The 23,303-nt window shown below is 43.8% G+C and overlaps 2 protein-coding genes across 18 annotated transcripts in view; one reads left to right on the top strand and one right to left on the bottom strand.

Annotated features, from left to right (window-relative positions):
• OSBPL1A (oxysterol binding protein like 1A) overlaps positions 1-7,895 on the top strand; it is a 221,190-nt gene extending 213,295 nt beyond the window's left edge. For 14 of the 15 annotated variants that reach the window (XR_014807738.1, XM_084964350.1, XM_084964346.1 and 11 more), the window contains 4 exons: positions 1,068-1,184; positions 1,562-1,685; positions 3,331-3,421; positions 6,664-7,895. Coding sequence is in view for 13 of the 15 variants with exons in the window: in XM_084964350.1 (XP_084820476.1) it covers positions 1,068-1,184; positions 1,562-1,685; positions 3,331-3,421; positions 6,664-6,766 (435 nt within the window). In the remaining 2 variants the exon portion in view is untranslated. The remainder of the gene's footprint in view (positions 1-1,067; positions 1,185-1,561; positions 1,686-3,330; positions 3,422-6,663) is intronic. The other variant, XR_014807736.1, reaches the window with a different exon arrangement.
• Positions 7,896-8,329: 434 nt separating this feature from the next.
• CABYR (calcium binding tyrosine phosphorylation regulated) overlaps positions 8,330-23,303 on the bottom strand; it is a 26,519-nt gene continuing 11,545 nt past the window's right edge. Inside the window, 3 exon segments of one of the 3 annotated variants that reach the window (NM_001348767.1) lie at positions 8,330-8,414; positions 9,431-10,038; positions 12,201-13,423. In NM_001348767.1, coding sequence (NP_001335696.1) covers positions 12,324-13,423 — 1,100 coding nt within the window. In that variant the 3' untranslated portion in view covers positions 8,330-8,414; positions 9,431-10,038; positions 12,201-12,323. 3 annotated transcript variants of the gene reach the window in all.

The raw sequence follows: 23,303 nt of genomic DNA, 5'->3' as shown, positions 1-23,303 counted from the left end.
CTCCCTCATTGCCAGTCTGTAGAAAGCGGGCCTTGCCCCTTGAAGGGAGAATGCCACCCTCAGTCGCTCACCTATGTCCAGTCTCGCCCTCTGCGTGTGTCAGCCACCACTGATCTCTCATGTTCAGGTGCCACGAGGAGCCTGTCATCATCCATGTGTCACCTCCCTGCTGCTGTTTTTAAAACCACATATTTCAGCCAGGCATCTTAGATCTGGTAACTGTGACACTGGGACTATGACTTAACCTTCCAAAGGTTGAAATTCTTTATATATGAAGCTATGGCAATAATACATCTCCATAGGCTTATTACGTAAGGACTAAATATACAGAGAGCCGCTGGCATAGCTCTGCCTGCGGGTGGGGGCGGCCCAGCCAGAGGATGTGTTCGTTTCCTTTTTAGTCTGACATCTTTTTAAATCCTTGTTTTATCAAAGGCTTTCAAACTCCATCTTGGTTTGTGTTGTTGATAAATTTAGTTAACTGCTCCAAGAATTTAACCTTTTCTGGCACTCATAATGTTCCAGTAATTACTCAAATACAAAAAAAGTTATTTTTTATTTTTTAAAAAGCTTTTAAAATATTAAAACATGGCGTTCCCACTGTGGTGCAATGGGATTGGTGGCATCTTGGGAATCCCGGGACCCTGGTTCGATCCCTGACCCAGCACGGTGGGTTAAGGATCCAGCATTGCCACAGCTGCAGCTTAGATCTGATCCCTGGCCCGGGAACTCCATGTGTCATGGGACGGCCAAAAGAAAAAAGAAAAAAAAAAAAAAAATTTAAACACAGTAGTAAAGACAGGATGCCGACAGTGGTGGCAGTAGTGCCTTGAGTGCAGATAACACTAGATGAGACACCACACAGAGCTCACGAGACTCCCAGTGCTTATTCCATCGTTTGACCTGTGCTTTGGGCTCCCTGCCCTGGGCTAGTGAGGATGTGAGAGCATTAAAGTCACGGTACCCCATATATTCTAATACTGTGCAGTAAGCGGTGCTTCTCGTGGCATTTGTGAATGTATCCTTTTTAAGGCATTTCAGTTTTGTCCCTCTCTTGGTTCTTCCAGATGAGCACTTCCGAGGAGTCGGATGAAATGCCCATGCCGGATTCGGAGAGTGTGTTCGTTATCCCCGGAAGCGTTCTCCTGTGGCGAATAGCTCCGCGGCCTCCGAACTCGGCCCAGGTGAGGCTGGGCCTGCCGGCCGTGGCCTCGCTGTATCTTCAGCGCTGACCCGTGCCCTTGCCCCAGCCCGGGCGGAACCGAGGGACAGGAGGGTGGCTTGTTCCTGTCATCCCTCTACCTGCCTCTCAGCCCCAGGACCCTGGGCATTCCTGCCGCCCAGCCCTCCTGCGTTTGGCCAGCAAGGGTGCCTTGGGGTGGGGCTTCTGGGAGGCTTTCTGAACAGTCACTTGGGAGGAAGGCTGACTGGCTTCAGGGAAAACCCTGAGATGTGCAGTCTGAGAAAGGCCAGCTGTCATCACTACAAAACGGAGGAATGCTTCCAGGGTTGCATTTTGCATCACGCCTTGGTGTAAATTTGAACATTTTCTTCTTTTCAGATGTATAATTTTACCAGCTTTGCAATGGTTTTGAATGAAGTCGACAAGGAAATGGAGAGTGTGATTCCGAAGACAGACTGCAGGCTACGACCTGACATCAGAGCGATGGAAAATGGGGAAATAGGTAACTAACGCCTGATGGGTTCCCAGAGAAGATGAATTTCTTTGAGAAGGATGGTTGGTTTCACTCCTGGTGACTGTTAGCGTTTTCGTTGGTTAGCACTTGGTTTTTCTTATGTTGGTACAAGTCTCTGCTAGAGATTTTTTTTTGTGTGTGTGTGTCTTTTTGCTATTTCTTGGGCCGCTCCCGTGGCATATGGAGGTTCCCAGGCTAGGGGTCCAATCGGAGCTGTAGCCACCAGCCTACGCCAGAGCCACAGCAACGCAGGATCTGAGCCGCGTCTGTAACCTACACCACAGCTCACGGCAACGCCGGATCGTTCACCCACTGAGCAAGGGCAGGGACCGAACCCGCAACCTCATGGTTCCTAGTCGGATTCGTTAACCACTGCACCACGACGGGAACTCCGATTTTTTTTTTTAATTAAAATTCAACTTAAATTCTGTAACCTTTGTTTTAAATTTGGGAATCTGAGATAGACTTTAGTTGCTCCTATTTAACTTCCTCAGTGATCCTCCCTGAGAATTTAATACAGTGCATATGACCAGAGGCAGGCCTTACGTGTCAGAGAGGAATTTAGAAAATGATAGCATCTTTATCAACTAGTTCTTTCCTGATATATCTCAGAATTTATATAGTGCCTTGTGAATCTCAAAGAAGAAGTTGGCCCTGGTTAATTATAACATTTTTATCTTGTGGTGTTAAATGGCTTCTAATCCAGTGGTTCTCAAAAAGGGGGCAGTTTTTCCCCCAGGGGACGTGTGGCCACATCTGGGGACTTGTGAATGTCACACCTGGGGAGCTGCTCCTGGTATCTAGTGGGTGGAGGCCTGGGGTTCTGCTCACGTGCCTGGGACAGCCCCCCAGAAAGCATCACGGGGTACATTGTGTCAGCAGGGCAGGGCTGAGAAGCCTGCTCTAACAAACACTGATGCTCCCTTTGATTATCTGAGATGGTACAACAGTGTTTCGCAAGATTGTTTCTTAGGAATAGAATATGAAAGAGCTCTGTGAGGTCTTGCTAAGCACGTATTCAGTTTTTCCACCCAATTTTTCACTAAAGCTTTTTTTTTTGGTCTTTGTTGACTTTTCTAGGGCCGCACCTGTGGTATATGGAAGTTCCCAGGCTAGGGGTCTAATCAGAGCTGTAGCTGCCGGCCTACTCCAGAGTTGTAGCTGCTGGCCTACTCCAGAGCCACAGCAACGCCAGATCCGAGCCACGTCTTCAACCTACATACACCACAGCTCATGGCAACGCCAGATCCTTAACCCACTGAGTGAGGCCAGGGATCAAACCCACAACCTCATGGTTCCTAGTCGGATTCATTAACCACTGAGCCACGATGGGGACTCCTACCAAAGCATTTTAACCTAATTTTTTTTGGCACTAATAGTAAGCAGATTCTCCGAGAAAATGCAGACGTTGTTAAGGGCAAAGGTTGTAGAAGGTGATGACTGGGTCTTGAGTGCCACCTGCCTTTCATGGGCTTGGGGATGTGCTCACCTTTGAATATGATGTCTGGCTGTGGAGTTTGTATTCTGATAAAATGGAGATGTGCTGATACCTGACTCCATAAAGTGTGCTAGTGCTGAGCCTAGTGGTCTCTGATTGCAGAATGACTGTTTTTCATTGATGTGCTGATTTTAGATCAAGCTAGTGAAGAAAAAAAGCGACTTGAGGAGAAACAAAGAGCTGCCCGCAAGAACAGGTCCAAGTCGGAGGAAGACTGGAAAACAAGGTGGGCTGGGCCCTCCAGGGGCGGGGTGGGGCGTGGCCAGTGGCGGGCTGCAGGGCATGGCCAATGGCAGGCTGTAGGGCGTGGCTGACTATGCCCTGTGAGTTGCCCCCAGCCCTGAGAAAAGTGATTTCCACTAAGTATTCAAGCTGAAAGGGCTTCATGTGTGCAAAGAAAATGGACTATTTGAAAATTAAGGGTAAATATTCCTACACAGTTATCGCAGGTAAGTATCAATTAACCAATCTTTACTCCCTATCCAGTAAAACCCTGTCTCACCCATCTTTAAGGGGGAAAGTAAAATCTAGAATTAAGATTTTGGGCATGAAAATAGGTCCAGAGCCATTGGCTTTTATGTACGTGAGTAAATTATATGGCTGTTAACCCGTACATATGTTGTGTATCAAGGATATTTAGACAAGGCCGTACTCTTCCAAACACAAGAGGTCTGACATGTCATGGAAGTACATTTTGTTCAAGTAACACCTCGGAGTCCATTCAGAAACAGAAACTGGGCCATAAAATTTCTAAATTTTGAAAGTTTTTTTTTTTTTTTTGAGGAATCAGGAATTATATTAGTAGTCACTTGTATTGAGTAAAAGAATCTCTTGTAAATAGGAATAGAATAAAAACATTTTCTGTTTGTATATTACATAATGGAAGCTACTGTCTCCCATTAGTCAAAGTTGTTCAATAAATTTCAGAGCCCATACGGGCATAATTTTGCAAGCAGTTCAGTAGATATTATTTGTTAGCCCTTTTGCATTTTAGATAATTATTAAAACAAGAAATGACCTGAGATTTCATCCAGTCTAATGGTTTTTGGACTTTTTTTCTAGCATCAAAATCTTTTTTACATTTAGACAAGAGAAGCAATAAGGTCCTACTGTACAGCCCAGGGAACCCTATCCAGTCTCGTGAGATAAACCGTGCTGGCTTCCCTGCTCATATCAGTTTCACTCATTTGAAGAGTTCAGGCAGTGTGTTTTTTCAGCCTTTGAATAGTGGTTCCTGCTTATGAACATGGCTGAGTGTGATCCTGACCTGCCTTCCTGGAGGAGCCCACAGACCTTATTAACTGAGGTCGTGGGGGGACTGATAAGAGACAAAAGATTTGGAGAAAAGAGAAGGTGGATGATGTGACGGAAGAATCTGGTGAAGTCACCTCCTCCCCCAGTGCTAGTAGCATCACGCAGTTAATATTTTAGAGAATGTTACTGTACTGACGGAGACCCACGGATGCTATAGACACAGAAACACTGATTAAAAGTTAGCAAAGACATCTCCACCCACCTCTCCCCTTTTCTGCGGTCCATGCTTGCCTAAAATGTTAAAAACTGCACAAAGTGGCATCTTTGTGTGGGGGAGGGGAGGGCGCACTGAGAGCAGCAAGGCTTCCAGACATTGCTCAGTGGGCTAAGGATCTGGACTTAGGAGAAATTATTTTCATAAATATTACTCTAAAAAAGTTATATTAGAAAATTTTATACAAATTGAATTTTGAACTTTTTTCATTTTTTGAAGTTTTATTGAAGTACAGTTGATTTACAAGGTGATAATTTCTGCTGCACAAGGTGATTCAGTTATACACACATCCTTTTGTTTTTTTTTCAGATTCTTTTCCCATGTAAATTATCACAGAATATTGGGTAGAGTTCCCATTGCTATACAGCAGATCCTTGTTGGCCAGTCATTCTGAAATTTGAACCTTTTGAGCAAGTAATTTTGCATTTCCATTACCTAAAGAAAGCTGAGAATATGGGAAATGGGTGATTTGTCTTTTAAAGGACTAGAGAATTAGGGCAGTTCTTTACAGAATTTGACAAGATAGGTTAAGATGTTAAAAACTAGATGCAGCCTGTGAATCCATCTTAGCATGGCGAAAATAAAAGGCCCAGGAGGATTTGGATCAGATTAGTTTCGGTGGATTATGCATAGCATAGTATATTTGAAAAATCATGGTCTTTAAAAATGACTTAAGCAGTCCCCATTGTGGCTCAGCCGGTTAAGGACCCAACATTGTCTCTGTGAGGAGGTAATTTCAATCCTTGGCATCACAGTAGGTTAAGGATCTGGCATTGCCACAAGCTGCAGCATAGGTCACAGAGGCAACTCAGATCCGGCGTGCCTATGGCTGTGGAATAGTCTGGCGGCTGCAGTTCCAATTCCACCTCTAGCCCGGGAGCTTTCATATGCCATAGGTGCAGCTCTAAAAAGAAAAAAAAAATGACTAAGGTTTGATATCAGTGACTAGTTTGGGCAAGTTATTTACCTTCTCAGATATTAAATAAAAACTTGATAAAAATTTGGGGGGGTGAATTCCAGTCGTGGCTCAGTGGTTAATGAATCCGACTAGGAACCATGACGTTTCGGGTTCTATCCCTGGCCTTGCTCAGTGGGCTAAGGATCTGGTGTTGCCATGAGCTGTGGTGTAGGTCACAGATGTGGCTCGGATCCTGCATTGCTGTGGCTGTGGTATAGGCCAGCAGCTACAGCTCAGATTAGACTCCTAGCCTGGGAACCTCCATATGCCACGGGAACAGCCCTAGAAAAGGCAAAAAGGCAAAAAAAAAAAAAAAAAAAAAATTGGGGGCATTGACTCTGAATCAGGCACCTTCACATTACTGTAGGTATGTCGGAAAATCTAACTTCCTTACCCTAATTCCTTACTCCTCATTGCATAAAATAATGTTTTCCAGTGGAAGGTAAGGAATGGGCCTAGGCGAACAGATAAGTATTTCAGTTTTTATGACTCTGCTAGACAGAAGCTCCTACTTCTGCTCAGTACTGTTGTTAAATGTTGCGCAAAATCCTTAAACCTTTTGGGTGGTCTCATGACACCTTTTTTTTTTTTTTTTTTTTTTAATGGCCACACCTGCAGATTATGGGCGGTTCCCAGGCTAAGGGTCAAATCAGAGCTGTTGCTGTCGGCCCACGCCAGGGACACAGCAGTGCTGGATCTGAGCCACATCTGTGACCTATGCCAGAGCTTGTGGAAACACAGATCCTTAAGCCACGGAATGAGACCACGGTTCAAACCTGTACCTTCATGGACACTGTGTTCCTAAGCAGCTGAGCCACATTGGGCACTCCACATGCTTTGGAGGAGTATTCTACATATACATCCTCTCTGAAACCCTTCTTGAAAGTCTCTTCAGATCCCTGACTCACTCAGTGAGTCGCCGCAGTGGGCACCCTGCGATGGCAGTTCCCCCCAGTCAATCTTGTCATTTCTCTTTAAACAGGTGGTTCCATCAAGGCCCTAATCCCTACAGCGGAGCCCAGGACTGGCTTTACTCGGGCAGCTACTGGGACAGAAACTACTTCAATTTGCCCGACATTTATTAAAATGTAGATAAGTTGGTGCGTTTGGCTAATCTACAGATAAGTCTTAAACCCTATGTTTTAAATTTTTCTTCCTTGGTTTCTACTGATCTTTTAAAGAAAAGAAAACAACTCTCTCTTGGTGATAACTTGCATTTCACCCAACAGAAGTAGGGCATGAGGTGATATTGGAGATGAAAGTCTAAGGAAAAATGGGTAATTTTGCTATCCAAACATACTTATTTGGAATACTATTTTATATAGAGGTATGGGAGTTTCCTGGAGAATATGCTTTTGATGGTTGCTGCGGCCATATTTACTGAAGGTTTATACCTAAATGTAACTTTAGCTTTATGGAATTATATAGTAACCCAGATCAAGTTATTTTGAATATTTTTATGCTGTCATGCTTGAATGTTTTAGATGTAACTTTGAAATGTTTAGAATTCTGTACAATGTTTATGTGCTCAAATATAGAGGTTATGTCATTTTGTAAAGACTGCATTGAAAAGATGGCTTTTCTTCATACTACTCTCAGTTTTACCCCTTCCCACCTCTAAAAACAAAATGCCTGAATATTCGGAGTAGATATTCCTGATTTGAAAATTCTAAACTGGAAAAGGTATTTCATTTGCTTATTTTAGTCTTCTGAATTTACTTTTACAATTTTCTATAATTAATGACATTAGAATTAAAAGGTGTTTGAATTGTACGTATGAATTGAAAATATGTATAAAACCTAGCAAGTCACAAATACCCTAGGAATATAGATTTTAGTCATCATTACATAATGACAAACCTTTTTAAATGCTTCAACTTCCAGTGGCAGATGCCACAAGAGAAATTCAGTTGAACTCATGTATTATAAGTATCAAACTATATAAAAGGAGGTCTCGTGCATTTCAAGTTTGCAAGGCGCCTGTGTACTTAAGAGATGTACAGAGATCTACTGTACAGTAGCTTTGCCCCTTTAATTGGGGTACATTAATCTCTATGGTATTTATCCACCCTACCCCACCCCCAGACTGCGATCTTGCTCCAAGGGGCTTTAGGTAGCTCCCAGTAAGTTATTTTAACGGCTGTCTTGAAGTTAACAAGTGTTACAGTGAAATAATCTACCTGATGCTAAATAAAGGCTCTAGAATGTTCAAAACAGTGTGGTTTCTTTTAAACTTTCAAATATACTGATGTTGCACTTGATACAGTCCCGAATTATCAAGCATGTCCTTTACAAAGAAGTCCTTGTGGTGCCAAAGTCCCCAAGGCCAGAGAGCTCAGCCCTGGCTCACATGCTAAGTAGGCATTTAGCACGTAGTGTTCTCTGGGTAGATACAGTATTAGGGAGCAGGGTGCTACTGTATTCACTCAGCCTGAATGCCCAATAATGAAATTATCAAGTGGAACACCTTGCTAGAAAATTTGTGACTAGATCTTCTGGAGTGGAAATGTTCTTATTTTACAGTGCATACAGTAAGAGCGGGTAGGTGCTATTGTGTCCTGTGACACCTCTGCAAAGATTTAAGACCTTTTGTGTTCAGATGTTTGTATACCCCCTAAATTACAAAGCAAGCAAGACTACAGGATTGTATGCTTGCATGAAGTTTATTGATATATTACGCTTGGTGGCGAACTCCACCTTGAACGTCGACTCAAACAGTGTCGTGTTCGGCATCTGTTAGGAATAATGTAAACAGTTAAATTATAAAATTGACCATGTAGAATGAAAGATCAGAAATCTTAAATTCTATCCTCCTGCTCTGCTATGAAGATCTTGATTACCTGTGCACTTGCACTAAAATATCCTACCATCTCATACCCAAAACAGCCATTTTGACAACCCAGCTGAAAGTCTACAAAGAGTTACGTAAATGCACACAATGCTAAGATATTCTGATAAGCGTTCTCTCCTTAAATATATGAACTGTGGTTCATAATACCTGCCTATAACTGCCATCTAGCTTTTGTCCATCAGATGTTCAGCTGCCCGCATTCTTCCGGCTCCCCGTTGAACTTTCAATCCCAGTGTCTTGATTTGGGAGGCAGGGCTCTGAATTCCATGGTCCCCTCTTCATGTCTGATTTTGTGGTGTATACTCTGCTCCCCAGCTCCTCCCTGCGGCTCGAACCCCCATGCTCTTTCCTGACCTTGGCCTCTGTTTTAATGAGGCATGACAAAACCTCCTTATCCACAGCTAACACCACTTGTCCCTTCAGCTCTTTAATGTGTTTCCAGCCTGTCCGTTCCACTGTAAGCACTCCCAGTAAGAGGGAGCAGGCTCTTAGCGCACTGGTCACCTTGCCCTCCCGTTGTTCTCTGCTCCTCCCTGCCCCTTAAACCTGCCAGGCAAATTGTAGTAAGTCCCCACATGTGATAGTGTCTTTTTTTTTAATCCATCCCCTTTGGCATCTTCTACAGGGCTAGACACAGAACCAAGTTTTCAGAGGTAACTGAGTGGGCTGACTGGTCCATGTTTCAGGCCCCAGGTCCTTGGTGTGTCACAGCCGGTATGGTGCTGCACCCACCCTGCGTTTAGCAGTGACGGGTGGTAAGGAGGTGGGGGACAGTATCCACATCAAGTTAAGCTTACCCAACTCAGGGCCTGAAAATATTTCACTCCCCAGGTCAACAGGTCAAACTGCTGAAAACCCAAGCGTGTTAAGGCGCACGTGTTACGGTAGGAGAGTTTACCTGCCAGTTTTATGTTTCTGCTCTGCGAACATGAGCAGTAGTCACGGTTATTTCTCCAGCAATACCGTAACTTCCAAAGGGAGTACGTTTGTCACCAGATCCTGAACCCTTTTTGGCTACATCTTCTACCGGGAAAGCAACAGAAAGGAAAACTGGGCTTTGTGGTCTGGGGACATCGTGTCCACTTGGAGGAGGACTAGCATTCTGGGAGTTTGGGGTATGTTTCTGGAATTTCGGATCTGCAGGAACAGCAATGGGCACTTGTACTGCAGCGTATCTCTTCAAGGCATCTGGCTGAGAACCAATAGCATGTCCAGGGACAGGTTTCCAATCCTGTGCCTCCTGAACGGTGGAGCCTACCAAAATAAAGGGCGGGGCACCGGTCTTCTTGCTGTCGTCCACCATCACATAAGTTGGAGAAGTAACTTTCGGTGGATGCTGCAGAAACTGTGGATCCTTAGAGTTAGATAAATAGAGGGCTGCGTGGGGGAAAGGCCCAGGTGCAGGTGGCGGTGAAGGGCGACTTGGCTGATTCATGTCAGTTAGACAATAAAGGGTCCACGTGTTAGAATATGGTGGTGGCTGTCCTGCTTCGCCTGCTGCTATTGCTATAAAAAAAAAAAAAATTTGCAGGCATTAGAGATTTGGTCTCTGTATCAGGCGCTATGCACAGAAATGTCTGGTTTTTTTACATATAAACAGCTGTAGTAAGATGTGCCATAAAGCATGCTATAGAGAGGGTGAAATTATGTTTGGTCATGTGAAAGGAAGATTCTGTACAGTTGGAAAACGAGCACCGTGTTGTGAGAGCAAGTGGCGGGGACACTAGGGATGTGGCTGAGAGCAGTCTTTCTCTCAATTGCTATTTCCAGGAACTTAACTTTAGACATGGCTTCTATAGGGTCCTTAGGAGTGGAGGGCCAGCGCTTCTGGCTCTACCATAAAAATCAACAGAAGTTGAACAGAGTGTTGCTGTGTCTACCTACTGATTTCTCTCCACGGAGGAAGGCGGCACTAGGCATCATCTTTTGATCACATGATCAGGTCTCGCTGGCCCTTCGCAGGCACCATCAGCTCCCATTAGTTCGTCACCACACACAAAACATCATATAATCTAGGACTCAGAACCCAAGAGCACATGCACCCTTTGGGGCCAGGCTTGACATCCTAGGTCCTGGCTGGCAGGTCACACAGTGGATTGTCAGAAAAAAGTCTCGGGGTGCCATCCATCTGCTGACACCAAGGCCAGGGTCAGGTCACATCTGCCTCGCCTAAGTGGAGACAGTGCCGTCCGGGAGAACTGAGTCCCGGAAGATGGGCCGGAGGAGCTGCATGCTGCCCCACTGTGCGGAGCTCACCTTCTGAATGTGGGACCTGTGGCCCTAGTGCATCTTTTTTTCCTTCCTCCCAAAAGAAAATAGCACCATGCACATGGTACAGCTATTTTCAGTAGCTTTAGACACTTTCAACTGATAGTTCTTGAAGCTAATTAAAAATAGGCACAAGCCAGAGTTCCTGCTGTGGCTCAGTGGTTAACGAACCTGACCAGCATCCATGAGGACATGGGTTCGATCTGTGGTCTCACTCAGTGGGTTAAGGATCCAGCGTTGCCGTGAGCTGTGGTGTAGGTCACAGACACAGCTCGGATCCCACATTGCTGTGGCTTTGATGCAGGCCGGCAGCTACAGCCTCGATTGGACTCCTAGCCTGGGAACCCCATATGCCGTGGGTGTGGCCCTGAAAAAAACAAAAAGACAAAAAAAAAAAAAAAAAAAAAAAAGACACAAGCCAAGTCTTCAAGGTTTGGGAAACCTCCCCAGTGCTTTGGAAATAGGATGGTAACTTGGGAGGAAGAGCTGCTTAAGCCACAAGCATAATGCTGGCCCCACAGGCTCTGCTGCACTCTGCCCTCTGCCTTTCCAACTGTGCAGGATCCCTGTCACCATGCCAGACAAAATTTCATCTCTAAACACCTGCCATGGTAGCACTTCTTTATTACCCTGGTCCTGGTAAGGGTCAGAGTTGAGTTCCTGCAAAAGGAATGGGGGGCTGGTTCCCACACGCCCCACCTCCCTAAAGGGAGGTGCACTTGTCTGGATGTGACCGGAGGGTGGGCAGACCAAACCCTAACCAGGTGGAGACGGCCAGGCAGATCGTGTCTGTGTCACAGGAATGCACCTGGACTTGGGCCCTGCCCATCCGTTCTGCGGCTGCCAGCTCCACGCACCCCTGTGTGACAGAACTTCAACCTGACCTTGCCGCGCTCCAGCCAGCTGTGCCTTTGCTCCCTCGGCTGTGCATGACCAGCCCCCCAAACCCTATGCAGAGCTCTCCTCCCTCAGTGCAAAGCAGTCAGACACACCACCGTTTCTTTCATGTTTTCAAGCCACCACCTGTGTCAATACTTTGTTGTCATTTGATCTTTGCAGTCACAGGTGAGAAACTTCAAACCAACACCCCTTAATTTCGGTTTTGCAATAGGAGTATTCAGATCGCGCGAACGTATTTTGTACCTGACAACAGGCGCGAATGTTTTACATGACGTGACATGTGCAAAACCACACAAAAGTGCTACGTGACCGAACTTGGGGCCACGCGGTGATGTCACTTTGAAATCCCTCGTCTCAGAAGAGCAAATCTCAAATACAACAAAGCCGTTAAAGAGGATGGGTGTGTTAAATCCTATTTGAAACCAAGACGTCTGACCTCTTGCCTAGATGGTTACCTACCATACAGATGTCACCAGATGTGTAGTTTTGAGTTTTCTTACCTGGCTCCATCAAACCTTGTCCAGGTGCTGCCTCCCATTCTGGTTCCATTTCTGGTTCATTAAGCCCTTCGGGAACAGGAAGGCGGGGGCCACTAGATGATCTTACAGACGCGCCTGAGGGCACTACTGCGGCAGCTCCCCCGAGAACGCAGGTTTGACCTCCGTCTCCTGGGCTGCGGGGTTGGCCCACGACTCCTCCTGCCCGGTGCTGCCAGGGACGAGCGCAGAGATCTCCACTTCCAGGTGCATGGAGTTCTCAGCGCTCACTGCTTTAGTAGCGCCGTCTGCCTCCACGTATGACTCCACTGAGGAGTCATCTTTGGCGCTCTCCAACTGCACAAATTTTGTGGAACCCCAAGATTTTTCAGACACACCCGAGGCTGTCTTGCCTACTGCAAGTATGGGACTGAGGGGTGGTGACTGCTCGTTTCCTTTTGGACGAGCCACGTGATCAGAAAAAGGGGTAACTATGTGTTCTGGTGTTTGCTCGACATAAGGAACTCCTTCGATCACAGGCTCATCCTTATAGATAGATGCTATGTGCATGGTGGATGTCACCTCAATGTCAGCCTGCAAAGGGACCTCAGGAGCTTGATCATAAACAGGAGGTTCTTGTTCAACCTGCAAGGGGAAGGAGGAAGCCGTTGGTGATTCAGCCTTATCGTCTGTAGTGTCAGAACCCAAATCTACACGGACAGATGTTTGGCTCAGAACCTGCAGCGCCACCATCCCTCGAGAGTACACAGTAGGAGTGGCCACCACGGTATCTTCAGCAGCCTCTGAGCTCAGCATCTCCTCGGAAAGAACAGGCATACTCGTTGCCACATCCACCATTAAAACGTCAGATTGATCAGAATGAACAGGTGAAACATTACCTAACATCTGGGCAGCAAACTGAGCCGGGTCAGCGGGGACATAGGCAAACTCAGGTGACACGGCTGCTGGCGGCGGTGATGAGGGTGGGGTGGCATTCTTCGGGGTGGTCGGTTTCGAAGGACCGTGAGCTACTTCTGTCGCGTCCTCAGGGTCTGAGAGCAGCTCAGCGTGAACTGATGGGAACTGAGTGGTTTTGTTGCTAAACTGCGGTAATGTGATGTTGTCCTCCTCTGTGTCCGTAGATTTTTCCATCCGTTTAGGTTCCTGGGAAACCACAGGTGTTCTTTCTGGTTCTTTCACACCTTCTAGTTTCTTCTCTTGTGCCCTTCCTTCTGACCACTTCTCCACTGCAAGTAAAAACCAGATGGGTTAATGAGCACATAGTGCACAAAAAAAGGAAATTTAAAGAAAGTAGTAGTAGGTTGAGCATTCAGATGTCTCATTGATAAACAAGTACAAAAGCATGTTGCTTTACTTTCCAACATCTGTAAGTGTGAGGAATGAAATTCTCCCATCCTTGTCCACTCAAAAGACACCTCGGTTCATTTCCTTAGAAATAAGTGGCTCTAAGTGGCACATCAACAGAATTAATCATCAGATACCACCTTCAGCTAATCAGCATCAGGGGAGAGTCATAATTCTGCCTGAAAATAAAGCTCTTAATACAAATTTCCACACAAAACCGGGGAAAGGAAAAAATATGTCATATCTTAGTAGTTAAACAAATGCTGTCCTGTTAACAAAGGCATTCTTCAGTTTAAGAAACCTGGTATATAAAGTTCAACTTAATGAACTGGAAAACTAGTGGACTATATTTTTACATTAGGAAACATCATAAATTTTAATCTAAACATGGTAGCACCTGCTGGCAAGGTGCATTAAAGCAGCCGAAGCACTGATTAGACAAGAGGAGCGGAAAACCCTGGATCAGGAAGTGGGGCTCAGTGAACTCTCAGACATGAGGAAGTAGCCACGGCTTTGAAGCTCAAGACAGCTGATGACATTCAGAAACTCCTAGAGCTGGAAAACTGCTATAAAGTCATTTTCTGGACTCAACATTCTGCTTGTCACTCACACGGCCATCGAACCACCTGAGTGGTACCCACCTAAAGCTTTCTCGTCTGCTCACTTGACTGAGGATTTTCTCTTTGGGGAGGCACTTCCGTAATATTACGAAATCTGCAGAAAAGTAGAATTTGCCTTACAAGAACATATGTGCTTCAAGTCAGAATTTTGGCAACATGTTCCTGAGTCCAGCTGCTTTTCCAAAGAACAGTGGCCTCCAGTGTCTCCTTCCACAGGAGCTGTCAACTCAGTCAGGTGTCTAGTTCTGGACGTAGATACCACACATACGCTCACACACTGAGAAACGTTTGGGAAAGACAGCAAAGCCATGTTTACTCTTCCCTTCCTCTGCTTAGAGTGATGACCTCATGTGCTAACCAGTCACCTCTTCAGGATTGCCTGTTCACTTCCAAACAAAGCCCTTTACCAGCCAAGACACTGACTGAGTGTGTTTATGCTGTGGGTTTCAACACTGACTAGGCACTGCTGAGGATATTAAGACAGGACCTCATAAAACTTGCTTTCAGTAGGAGCCATAAGCTAGGTATACAGATATTATAGGTAAGAAAAGAAGAGTAAGTACTTAACGAAGGTCCCAATAAAGATCCGTAGAAGTTCAGAGGAGGAAAAGGTATCCTCTGGCTGGAGGAATAAGGGAAATTATGTTTAAATAAGCCTGGCCTGACACTTAAAGTAGCATAAAACCTTATGCCCATCACAATGAGGAAAAGCCAAATAAACCTCAAAATGCTACCTATGAGTCCATCAGTAGAGTCATAAGACAGTCAAGTCACCTGATTTCTGAAGAGTAACCAGCCCCTTCAGGGGGCAAAGGGCCACAGAACTCCCTTGTCTGTGGCAGCACCTGGAAAGGTCACCACTATCTTACCTGGTAAGGTATCAGCTCAAGTCTCAGTGAACTGATAAAAGGCAAATGGGGGCTAGGATGTCAGTCTGGAATAGTCTGGGACTCTAGACATGAGAGGGGGCCACACTCGCTCACAACGGCCAGAGAGAGATCCTCTATCAACACCAGTATCCTTCCTACCACTGAGGCAGAGGCAGGAAACACTGGCTCAAGACTGACTGCAGATGGAAGGCAGAGACTGGCTGCTGAAAATGGGGAAAGAATCAATCAACACCTAGTTAAAAAGAGAAAAGTTTGAGGTGTGATGTCAAATTAAAAATTATAAGCTCCTATCTTTAATTTGACTAAAATTAAATTAGCTATTTCCTAATCTGGGAGATAAGATGCAGGGTCATCCCCCTGACACACACACACTTAAAATATATGTACTGGGAGTTCCCTGGTGGCCTAGTTGTTACAGAATCAGCATTATCACTGCGGTGGCTCAGGTTTGATCCTTGGCCCAGCAACTTCCACATGCCATGGGTGTGGCCAAAAAAATATGTATCTGTCCACACACACACACACACACACACACACATGTATATATGTCACATACACTATTTTTAATAGATACATTTCATTATTGTAAAAAATTAAGATCAGATGCCTTAAGCTTTAATAGTATTTTTGAAATGCAAAGCTCTAGATTAACCATTTGGCTTTGTATAGAATATATGAGAGAATTTTAGTAAATATTTGCATATGAGTTACCACATATTGTAACAAATTTATATTGAGTTCCCATCGATATCTATTATTACCAAAAGTAATAACTAGTATTAAGGCAGCCGAAGCACTGACTAGACAAGAGGAGCAGAAAACCTGACTAGCATCCATGAGGACGCAGGTTCAATCCCTGGCCTCGCTCAGTGGGTTAAGCATCTGGCATTGCCATGAGCTGTGGTGTAGGTTGCAGACTTGGCTTGGATCTGGCCTTGCTGTGGCTGTGGTTTAGGCTGGCAGCAAAGTTCTGATTGGACCCCTAGCCTGGGAACCTCCACATGCCACAGGTGCGGCCCTAAAAAGACAAAAAGACAGAAAAAAAAAAAAAAAAAAGGTTAGAGGCACAGAAACAGATGACAACATGATTGGCACAGTGACTGAAATATGTATTTAATATAATGGCTCTTAAGTAATTTTTGTTAAGCTTAAATGAGATGGGGCAGGTGTGAAAGGGGCCCCACACAATTGCCCCATCCAAGATGCCAGGGAGCCCCTGTGGAGAAGTATAGGTGTAACCTACCCTGTCCATTCTGATGTCCTCTATCAGAACACCTATCAGTCTCCCTTGGCCAATGGGACACAAGTGAAGGCTATTAGACTTCTTAGATTTTACTTTTTTGTTGTTGTTGTCTTTTTAGGGCCATACCCATGGCATATGAAAGTTCCCAGGCCAGGGGTTAAATCAGAGCTGCAGCTGCCAGCATACACCATAGCCATAGCAATGCCAGATCTGAGCCGGATCCTGCGACCTATACCACAGCTCACGGCAACCAGATCCTTAACCCACTGAGCAAGGTCAGGGATGGAACCCATGTCCTCATGGATACTAGTTGGGTTCATTACTGCTGAGCCATGAAAGGAACTCTAATTTTACTTTCTTAATGAAAGAAAAAAGTGCCAGTGATGCCACCATTTCCTCCTCCTTCCTGCCTTACACATGGACATGATGCCTAGAGCAGTGGCATGAAGCGACAAGTAAGATCTACTAAGAATGATAAAGCAGAGAACCTAGGTAATTGATGATTACAGTATTAGCAGCAGAATACACACTTCAGATAACTTGTTTTCACAGCTAACTGGTTTTGTTACTTGCAGCTAAGGGATGTCCTAACTGCTATTAGAAGTAGTAAGGAGGGAGTTCCCGTCGTGGCGCAGTGGTTAACGAATCCGACTAGGAACCATGAGGTCGCGGGTTTGGTCCCGCAGTGGGTTAACGATCCGGCGTTGCCGTGAGCTGTGGTGTAGGTTGCAGACGCGGCTCGGATCCCGCGTTGCTGTGGCTCTGGCATAGGCCGATGGCTACAGCTCCGATTCAACCCCTAGCCTGGGAACCTCCATATGCCGTGGGAGCAGCCCAAGAAATAGCAAAAAAAAAAAGACAAAAAAAAAAAAAAAAAAAAGAAGTAGTAAGGAAACATGAATGACGGGGACTGTGGTATATGCTGCTTTTTAGATTCTGTGTCTGTTTTTAGTCTAAGAGTTATGTAATATCCATTTTCTCATTGGGTATTTGCATTTGTTACATTAAGATTATCAAGAGGGCCAGAGTTCACATTGTGGTTCAGCAGTAACGAACCCAACTAGTATCCATGAGGACTCAGGTTCAATCCCTGGCCTTGCTCAGTGGGTTAAAGATCCTGCATTGCTCTGAGCTGTGGTGTAGGTTGCAGATGTGGCTCAGATCTGGTGTTGCTGTGGCTGTGGTGTAGGTCAGCAGCTACAGCTCCAATTCAGCCCCTAGCTGATTTGCATTTCTATAATAATCAGGGATGTCAAGCATTTTTTTTTTTCATGTGCTTGTTGGCCATCTCTACATCTTCCTTGTAAAAATGTCTATTCAGGTCTTTTGCCCATTTTTCAATTGGGTGGTTGGCTTTTTTGCTGTTGAGTTATATAAGTTGCTTGTATGTCCTAGAGATTAAGCCCTTGTCTGTTGCATCATTTGAAACTATTTTCTCCCATTCTCTAAGTTGTCTTTTTGGTTTCTTTTGGGTTTCCTTTGCTATGCAAAAGCTTGTCCGTTTGATCAGGTCCCATTGGTTTATTCTTGCTCTTATTTCTATTGCCTTGGGAGAATGACCTGAGAAAATATTCATGAGGTTGATGTCAGAGAGTGTTGTTTTTTGTTTTTTGTTTTTTTGTTTTTTTTTGTCTTTTGTCTTTTTTTGTCTGTTGTTGTTGCTATTTCTTGGGCCGCTCCCGCGGCATATGGAGGTTCCCAGGCTAGGGGTCGAATCGGAGCTATAGCCACCGGCCTACGCCAGAGCCACAGCAACGCGGGATCCGAGCTGCGTCTGCAACCTACACCACAGCTCACGGCAACGCCGGATCGTTAACCCACTGAGCAAGGGCAGGGACCAAACCCGCAACCTCATGGTTCCTAGTCGGATTCGTTAACCACTGCGCCACGACGGGAACTCCTGATGTCAGAGAGTGTTTTTGCTTATGTTCTCTTCTAGGAGTTTGATGGTGTCCTGTCTTTTATTTAGGTCTTTCAGCCATTTTGAGTTTATTTTTGTGCATGGTGTGAGAGTGTGTTATAGTTTCATTGCTTTGCATGCAGCTGTCCAGGTTTCCCAGCAATGCTTGCTGAATAGACTTTCTTTTTCACATTTTATGCTCTTGCCTCCTTTGTCAAAGATTAATTGACCATAGGTGTCAGGGTTTAATTCTGGGTTCTCTATTCTGTTCCATTGGTCTGTCTGTCTGTTTTGATACCAGTACCATACTGTTTTGATGACTGTGGCTTTGTAATATTGCTTAAGTCTGGGAGAGTTATGCCTCCTGCTTGGTTTTTGTTCCTCAGTATTGCTTTGGCAAGTCTGGGTCTTTTGTGGTTCCATATAAATTTCTGGATGGTTTGTTCTAGTTCTGTGAGAAATGTCATGGGTAATTTGATAGGGATTGCATTGAATCTGTAGATTGCTTTGGGTAGTATGGCCATTTTTACAATATTAATTTTTCTAATCCATGAACATGGAATATCTTTCCATTTCTTTGAATCCTCTTTAATTTCCTTGATTAATGTTTTATAGTTCTCATCATTAAGTCCTTTACCTCCTTGGTCAGGTGTATTCCCAGGTATTTGATTTTTTGGGTGCAATTTTAAAAGGTATTTTATTTTTGTATTCCTTTTCTAATATTTCATTGTTAGTATAGAGAAATGCGACTGATTTCTCAACGTTAATCTTATATCCTGCTACTTTGCTGAATTTGTTAGTCAGTTCGAATAGTTTTTGGGTTGAGTCCTTAGGGTTTTCTATGTATAGTATCAGGTCATCTGCATACAGTGACAGTTTTATCTCTTCCAATTTGGATGCCTTTTATTTCTTTTGTCTAATTGCTGTTGCTAGTTGCTCTTGCACTTTTAAAGGATATATTCAGTGAGGGTATATTCATTCTAGGTTGGCAGCTTTTTGCTTTAAGCGCTTTAGAGATGTCATTCCATAGTCCAGTCTATAGTTTCTGTTAAGAAATCAGCTATTTGATTATTTCCCTGAAAGTAACATGCCTTTTTACCCTGCCTGTTTTCATGATTTCGTCTTTTCAGCAACTTGACCATGATCTACTCAAATGTAGTTTTCTTTGTAGTTGTTCTTCTGTGGGTTCATCAAACTTTCAGTCAGACTGAGACAATTCTCAGCCATTATTTTCTCAGGTAATACTTTTCCATCTACTCTGTTTTCTCCTCTGACTCCAATTATATGTTAGACCTTTTGAGCTTGTCCCACATATATCTCTTAAACTCTGTTCTATTGTTTTTCTCCCTGCTTCAATTTGGATATTTTATACTGTTTTTTTAGTTTCTAATTCTGACTTCTGCTAGTAAAGACATCTAATAAGAATTAGTCTGCAGGAGTTTCCATCATGGCACAGCAGAAACAAATCTGGCTAGCATCCATGAGGATGTGGGTTCAATCCCTGGCCTTGCTCAGTGGGTGAATGATCTGGCATTGCTATGAGCTGTGATGTAGGTTGCAGATGTGGCTCGGATCCTGAGTTACTGTGGCTGTGACACAGGCTAGCAGCTATAGCTCTGATTCAACCTCTAGCCTGGGAAGCCATATGCTTCCAGTGCGGCCCAAAAAAAACAAAAACAAAAACAAACAAAAAAAAGAATTGGTCTGCAGTTCTGAAATAATCTTTTCTTTTTTTGGGGGGGGGTGCTGCACCTGCAGCATATGGAGGTTCCCAGGCTAGGGGTCTAATCGGAGCTGTAGATGCCGGCCTACACCACAGCCACAGCAATGCAGGATCCAAGCCGTGTCTGTGACCTACACCACAGCTCACAGCAATGCCATATCCTTAACCCACTGAGTGAGGCCAGGGATCAAACCTGCAACTTCATAGTTCCTAGTCAGATTTGTTTCTGTTGCACCATGAAGGGAATGCCAATCATTTGTTTCTTTGTTTCTTATTTTTATATTCTTACTCTGCCAAAGTTTCCCACCTTTTCAAGGCATGTTAATCATAGTTCTTCTCAGTTCTTGTGTAGTAATTCCAGTATTTGAATCTTCTTTGGCTCTGATTCTAGTGAATGTTTTAATTCTTAATTATTAGTCACTTCCTCCTGCTCTGAATGAATGGTAATTTTTAATTGTATGCTGGAAACTGTAAATGACATTGTAGAGACTCTGACTATATTATTTTCTTCTAGATGGTTTTGATATCTTGTTCTAACAATGGCAAATCTGATCCTCCTGAGACTTCTTTTTAGATTCTATTAAAATAGATATATTTCAGCTTTGCTCTTATGCCTAGCATATTGTCTTTATTCCTAGGGTATGACCTTCCTGGGTTCTCAACTGAATTGCCAGGGTTTTGGAAAAAAATCTCTTCATTTTGGTTGAGGCCAAACTCCTAAGCCTCCCCTAAACTGCATCACTTCAGAAATGCCTACTTAGCTTTCAGTCTCCCAACAGCTCTTCTCTGCTTAGCTTTATCTTTCTTTTAAAAAAAATTTTATTATAGTTGATTTATAATTTCGGTCAATTTCTGTTGTATAGCAAAGGGACCCTAGTCATACACACACACACACACATATACATTCTTTTTCTCACATTATCCTCCATCATGTCATATCTCTGCTAAGCCTTTTCAAGCTTTATAGTTCACACATGAGCAGCTTAGGCATTGGCCAAAAAAAAAAAAAAAAAAAAGGATTTTTTGCAGACATTTGGGGAATCCTCTGTAAGTGCCTTTCTCTGGTGTTTTGTCACCCAAATCCCAGCCATATTAGTATCCCCAAACTCTGCTTCTCTGTTCCCTCTTCCTGGAGATACTTCCAGTCTCTGCCTGGCCTCTATTTTCCTGCACATAAATTTGAAATATGCCACCAGGACAGATATGGGGCTCAATTTCTGTGAACCCCTTTTCCCAAAAATCCTGGCACTGGACTTTGTTAACTTCAGCATTAGCTACGTCTCAATTTCACCTAGTACCTGTCTGGCAATGGGTGGGAATTTAAATATTGGTTAAATGAAATAATGAATTGGACTTTAAGGACATGTAGGATTTAAAAGGTAGAAAAGGAAGGGAAAGGAGGGAGAAGTAGCATAAGCCAGAATCAAATGACTTGAAATTACTTCACATTTGCAGAAGATGACAAGTCGTATGTCTGGTGCAGAAAGTCTGTAAGGATATGAAATGAAAGATGATTGCAAAGGTAGGATAGATTTAGATCATAGAAAGCTCTGCATGCCCTGGTCTTTTAAAGAAATCAAAATTTACATACTATGACTTAGACATGCTAGAAAGCATTACCTACTTTCTCTAGCTGATCTCAGTTTGCATTAAAATGCCTCCTTCTGAAACCTCCTACACTGTTGGTGGGAATGTAAGTTGGTACAACCACTATGGAAAACAGTATGGAGGTACCTCAGAAAACTAAATATAGAATTACCATATGACCCAGCAGTCCCACTCCTGAGCATATACCCAGACAAAACTCCTTGAAAAAGACACTTGAACCTGTATGTTCATTGCAACACTATTCACAATAGCCAAGACATGGAAACAACCTAAATGTCCATTGATAGATGAATGGATTAAGAAGATGTGGTATATATACATAATGGAATACTACTCAGCCATAAAGAACAAAATAATGCCATTTGCAGCAACATGGATGGAACTAGAGACTCTCATACTAAGTGAAGTAAGTCAGAAAGAGAAAGACAAATACTATATGATATCACTTATATCCAGAATCTAATATATGGCAGAAGTAAACCTTTCCACAGAAAAGAAACTCATGGACATGGACAAGAGACTTGTGGTTGCCAAGGGGGAGGGGGAGGGAATGGGATGGCGTGAGAATCGGGGGTTAATAGATGCAAACTATTGCCTTTGGAATGGATAAACAATGAGATCCTGCCCTATAGCACTGGGAACTATATCTAGTCACTTATGATGGAGCATGATAATGTGAGAAAAAAGAACGTATACATGTATGTGCGACTAGGTCACTTTGCTATACAGCAGAAAATTGCCCGAACACTGTAAACCAACTGTAATAGAAAAAATAAAAATCATTTAAAAAAAATGCCTCCTTCCCAAATAAAAAACTGACTTGCTCTTAGTTAAAAATCTTCGTCCCTTCTAGTTTAAAAGTCTGTTTGGGTTAATTATTCAGTCTTTTGGGGTACTGCCTTTTTTATCAAAGTGTCTCCCGTTTCTGAAGAGGGAATCTGATACTACAGTGAGCTCTGGCTCTGATCCACAGGTTGTCCTTTTCTGCTAGCTCTCAGTTACGTCTGGTAGAGGCTTAACTCATACTGCCTAGGTGCAGGGTGCTGGTCTCTGACTTCACTGAACCTACTACTCAGGTTTCTACTCTGTGGAAAGTGTGGCCTGTGTGCTTATTTCACTCAAGGCCTGAGAGATCCCCCTCCTAATTTGGTCCTCTTTAGCAAGTAAGGTCTACCTGACAGTTTTTATTTTCTTCCCAGCACACTGCTAGTGGGTTGAGTCACTTCTCTTTTTCCCCATCCAGCACCCTGGGACAATCTAAACACATCTGGATCCACTGAAAGCCACACACAGGCCATAAGAAACTAGAAATATTATCTCAGACCCATCGAGAAAAACTCTTCATTATTTCGAATCCACTGATTCAAAAGCATTGATTTATTTTATTCAATATTTACTGAAAATCTGATCAAGACAATTATAGTGTGGGAGCTGAATGTAGCATATGACATATTAAATGCAGTGCTATGGTAACCTTACACTCAGGTTCTGGGAGGCATGTATTCTTCTAGAGAGCACCCAGGAATGCAAAGAACAAGCCACCTGCTTGGGTCTTAGGGACTTGTGATCAGAGATTCTATGTGCCTTCCATATCACCAGTTTCAATCTCAGCCAGTGCTTTTCATGCACCAACCACACCCCAGCATCACAATCCTATTGATGAGAAGGATTTTTCATTTCCCTTCCCTTTGCAACAGGAAATGACTTTGTATCTTATCTTTTTCTCCCTCCTCTATGGTTTACATAAAGTAAAAACTTGGTTCTGATAACATTAGGTC

Source organism: Sus scrofa, chromosome 6 (assembly GCF_054392235.1).
Source record: "Sus scrofa isolate SSC_HxYL_T2T_F1_AM1 chromosome 6, Sscrofa_HxYL_maternal_Yorkshire_Landrace_v2.0, whole genome shotgun sequence".
NCBI classification, from domain to species: Eukaryota; Metazoa; Chordata; class Mammalia; order Artiodactyla; family Suidae; genus Sus; species Sus scrofa.
This window is presented reverse-complemented; position numbering and strand designations above follow the sequence as displayed.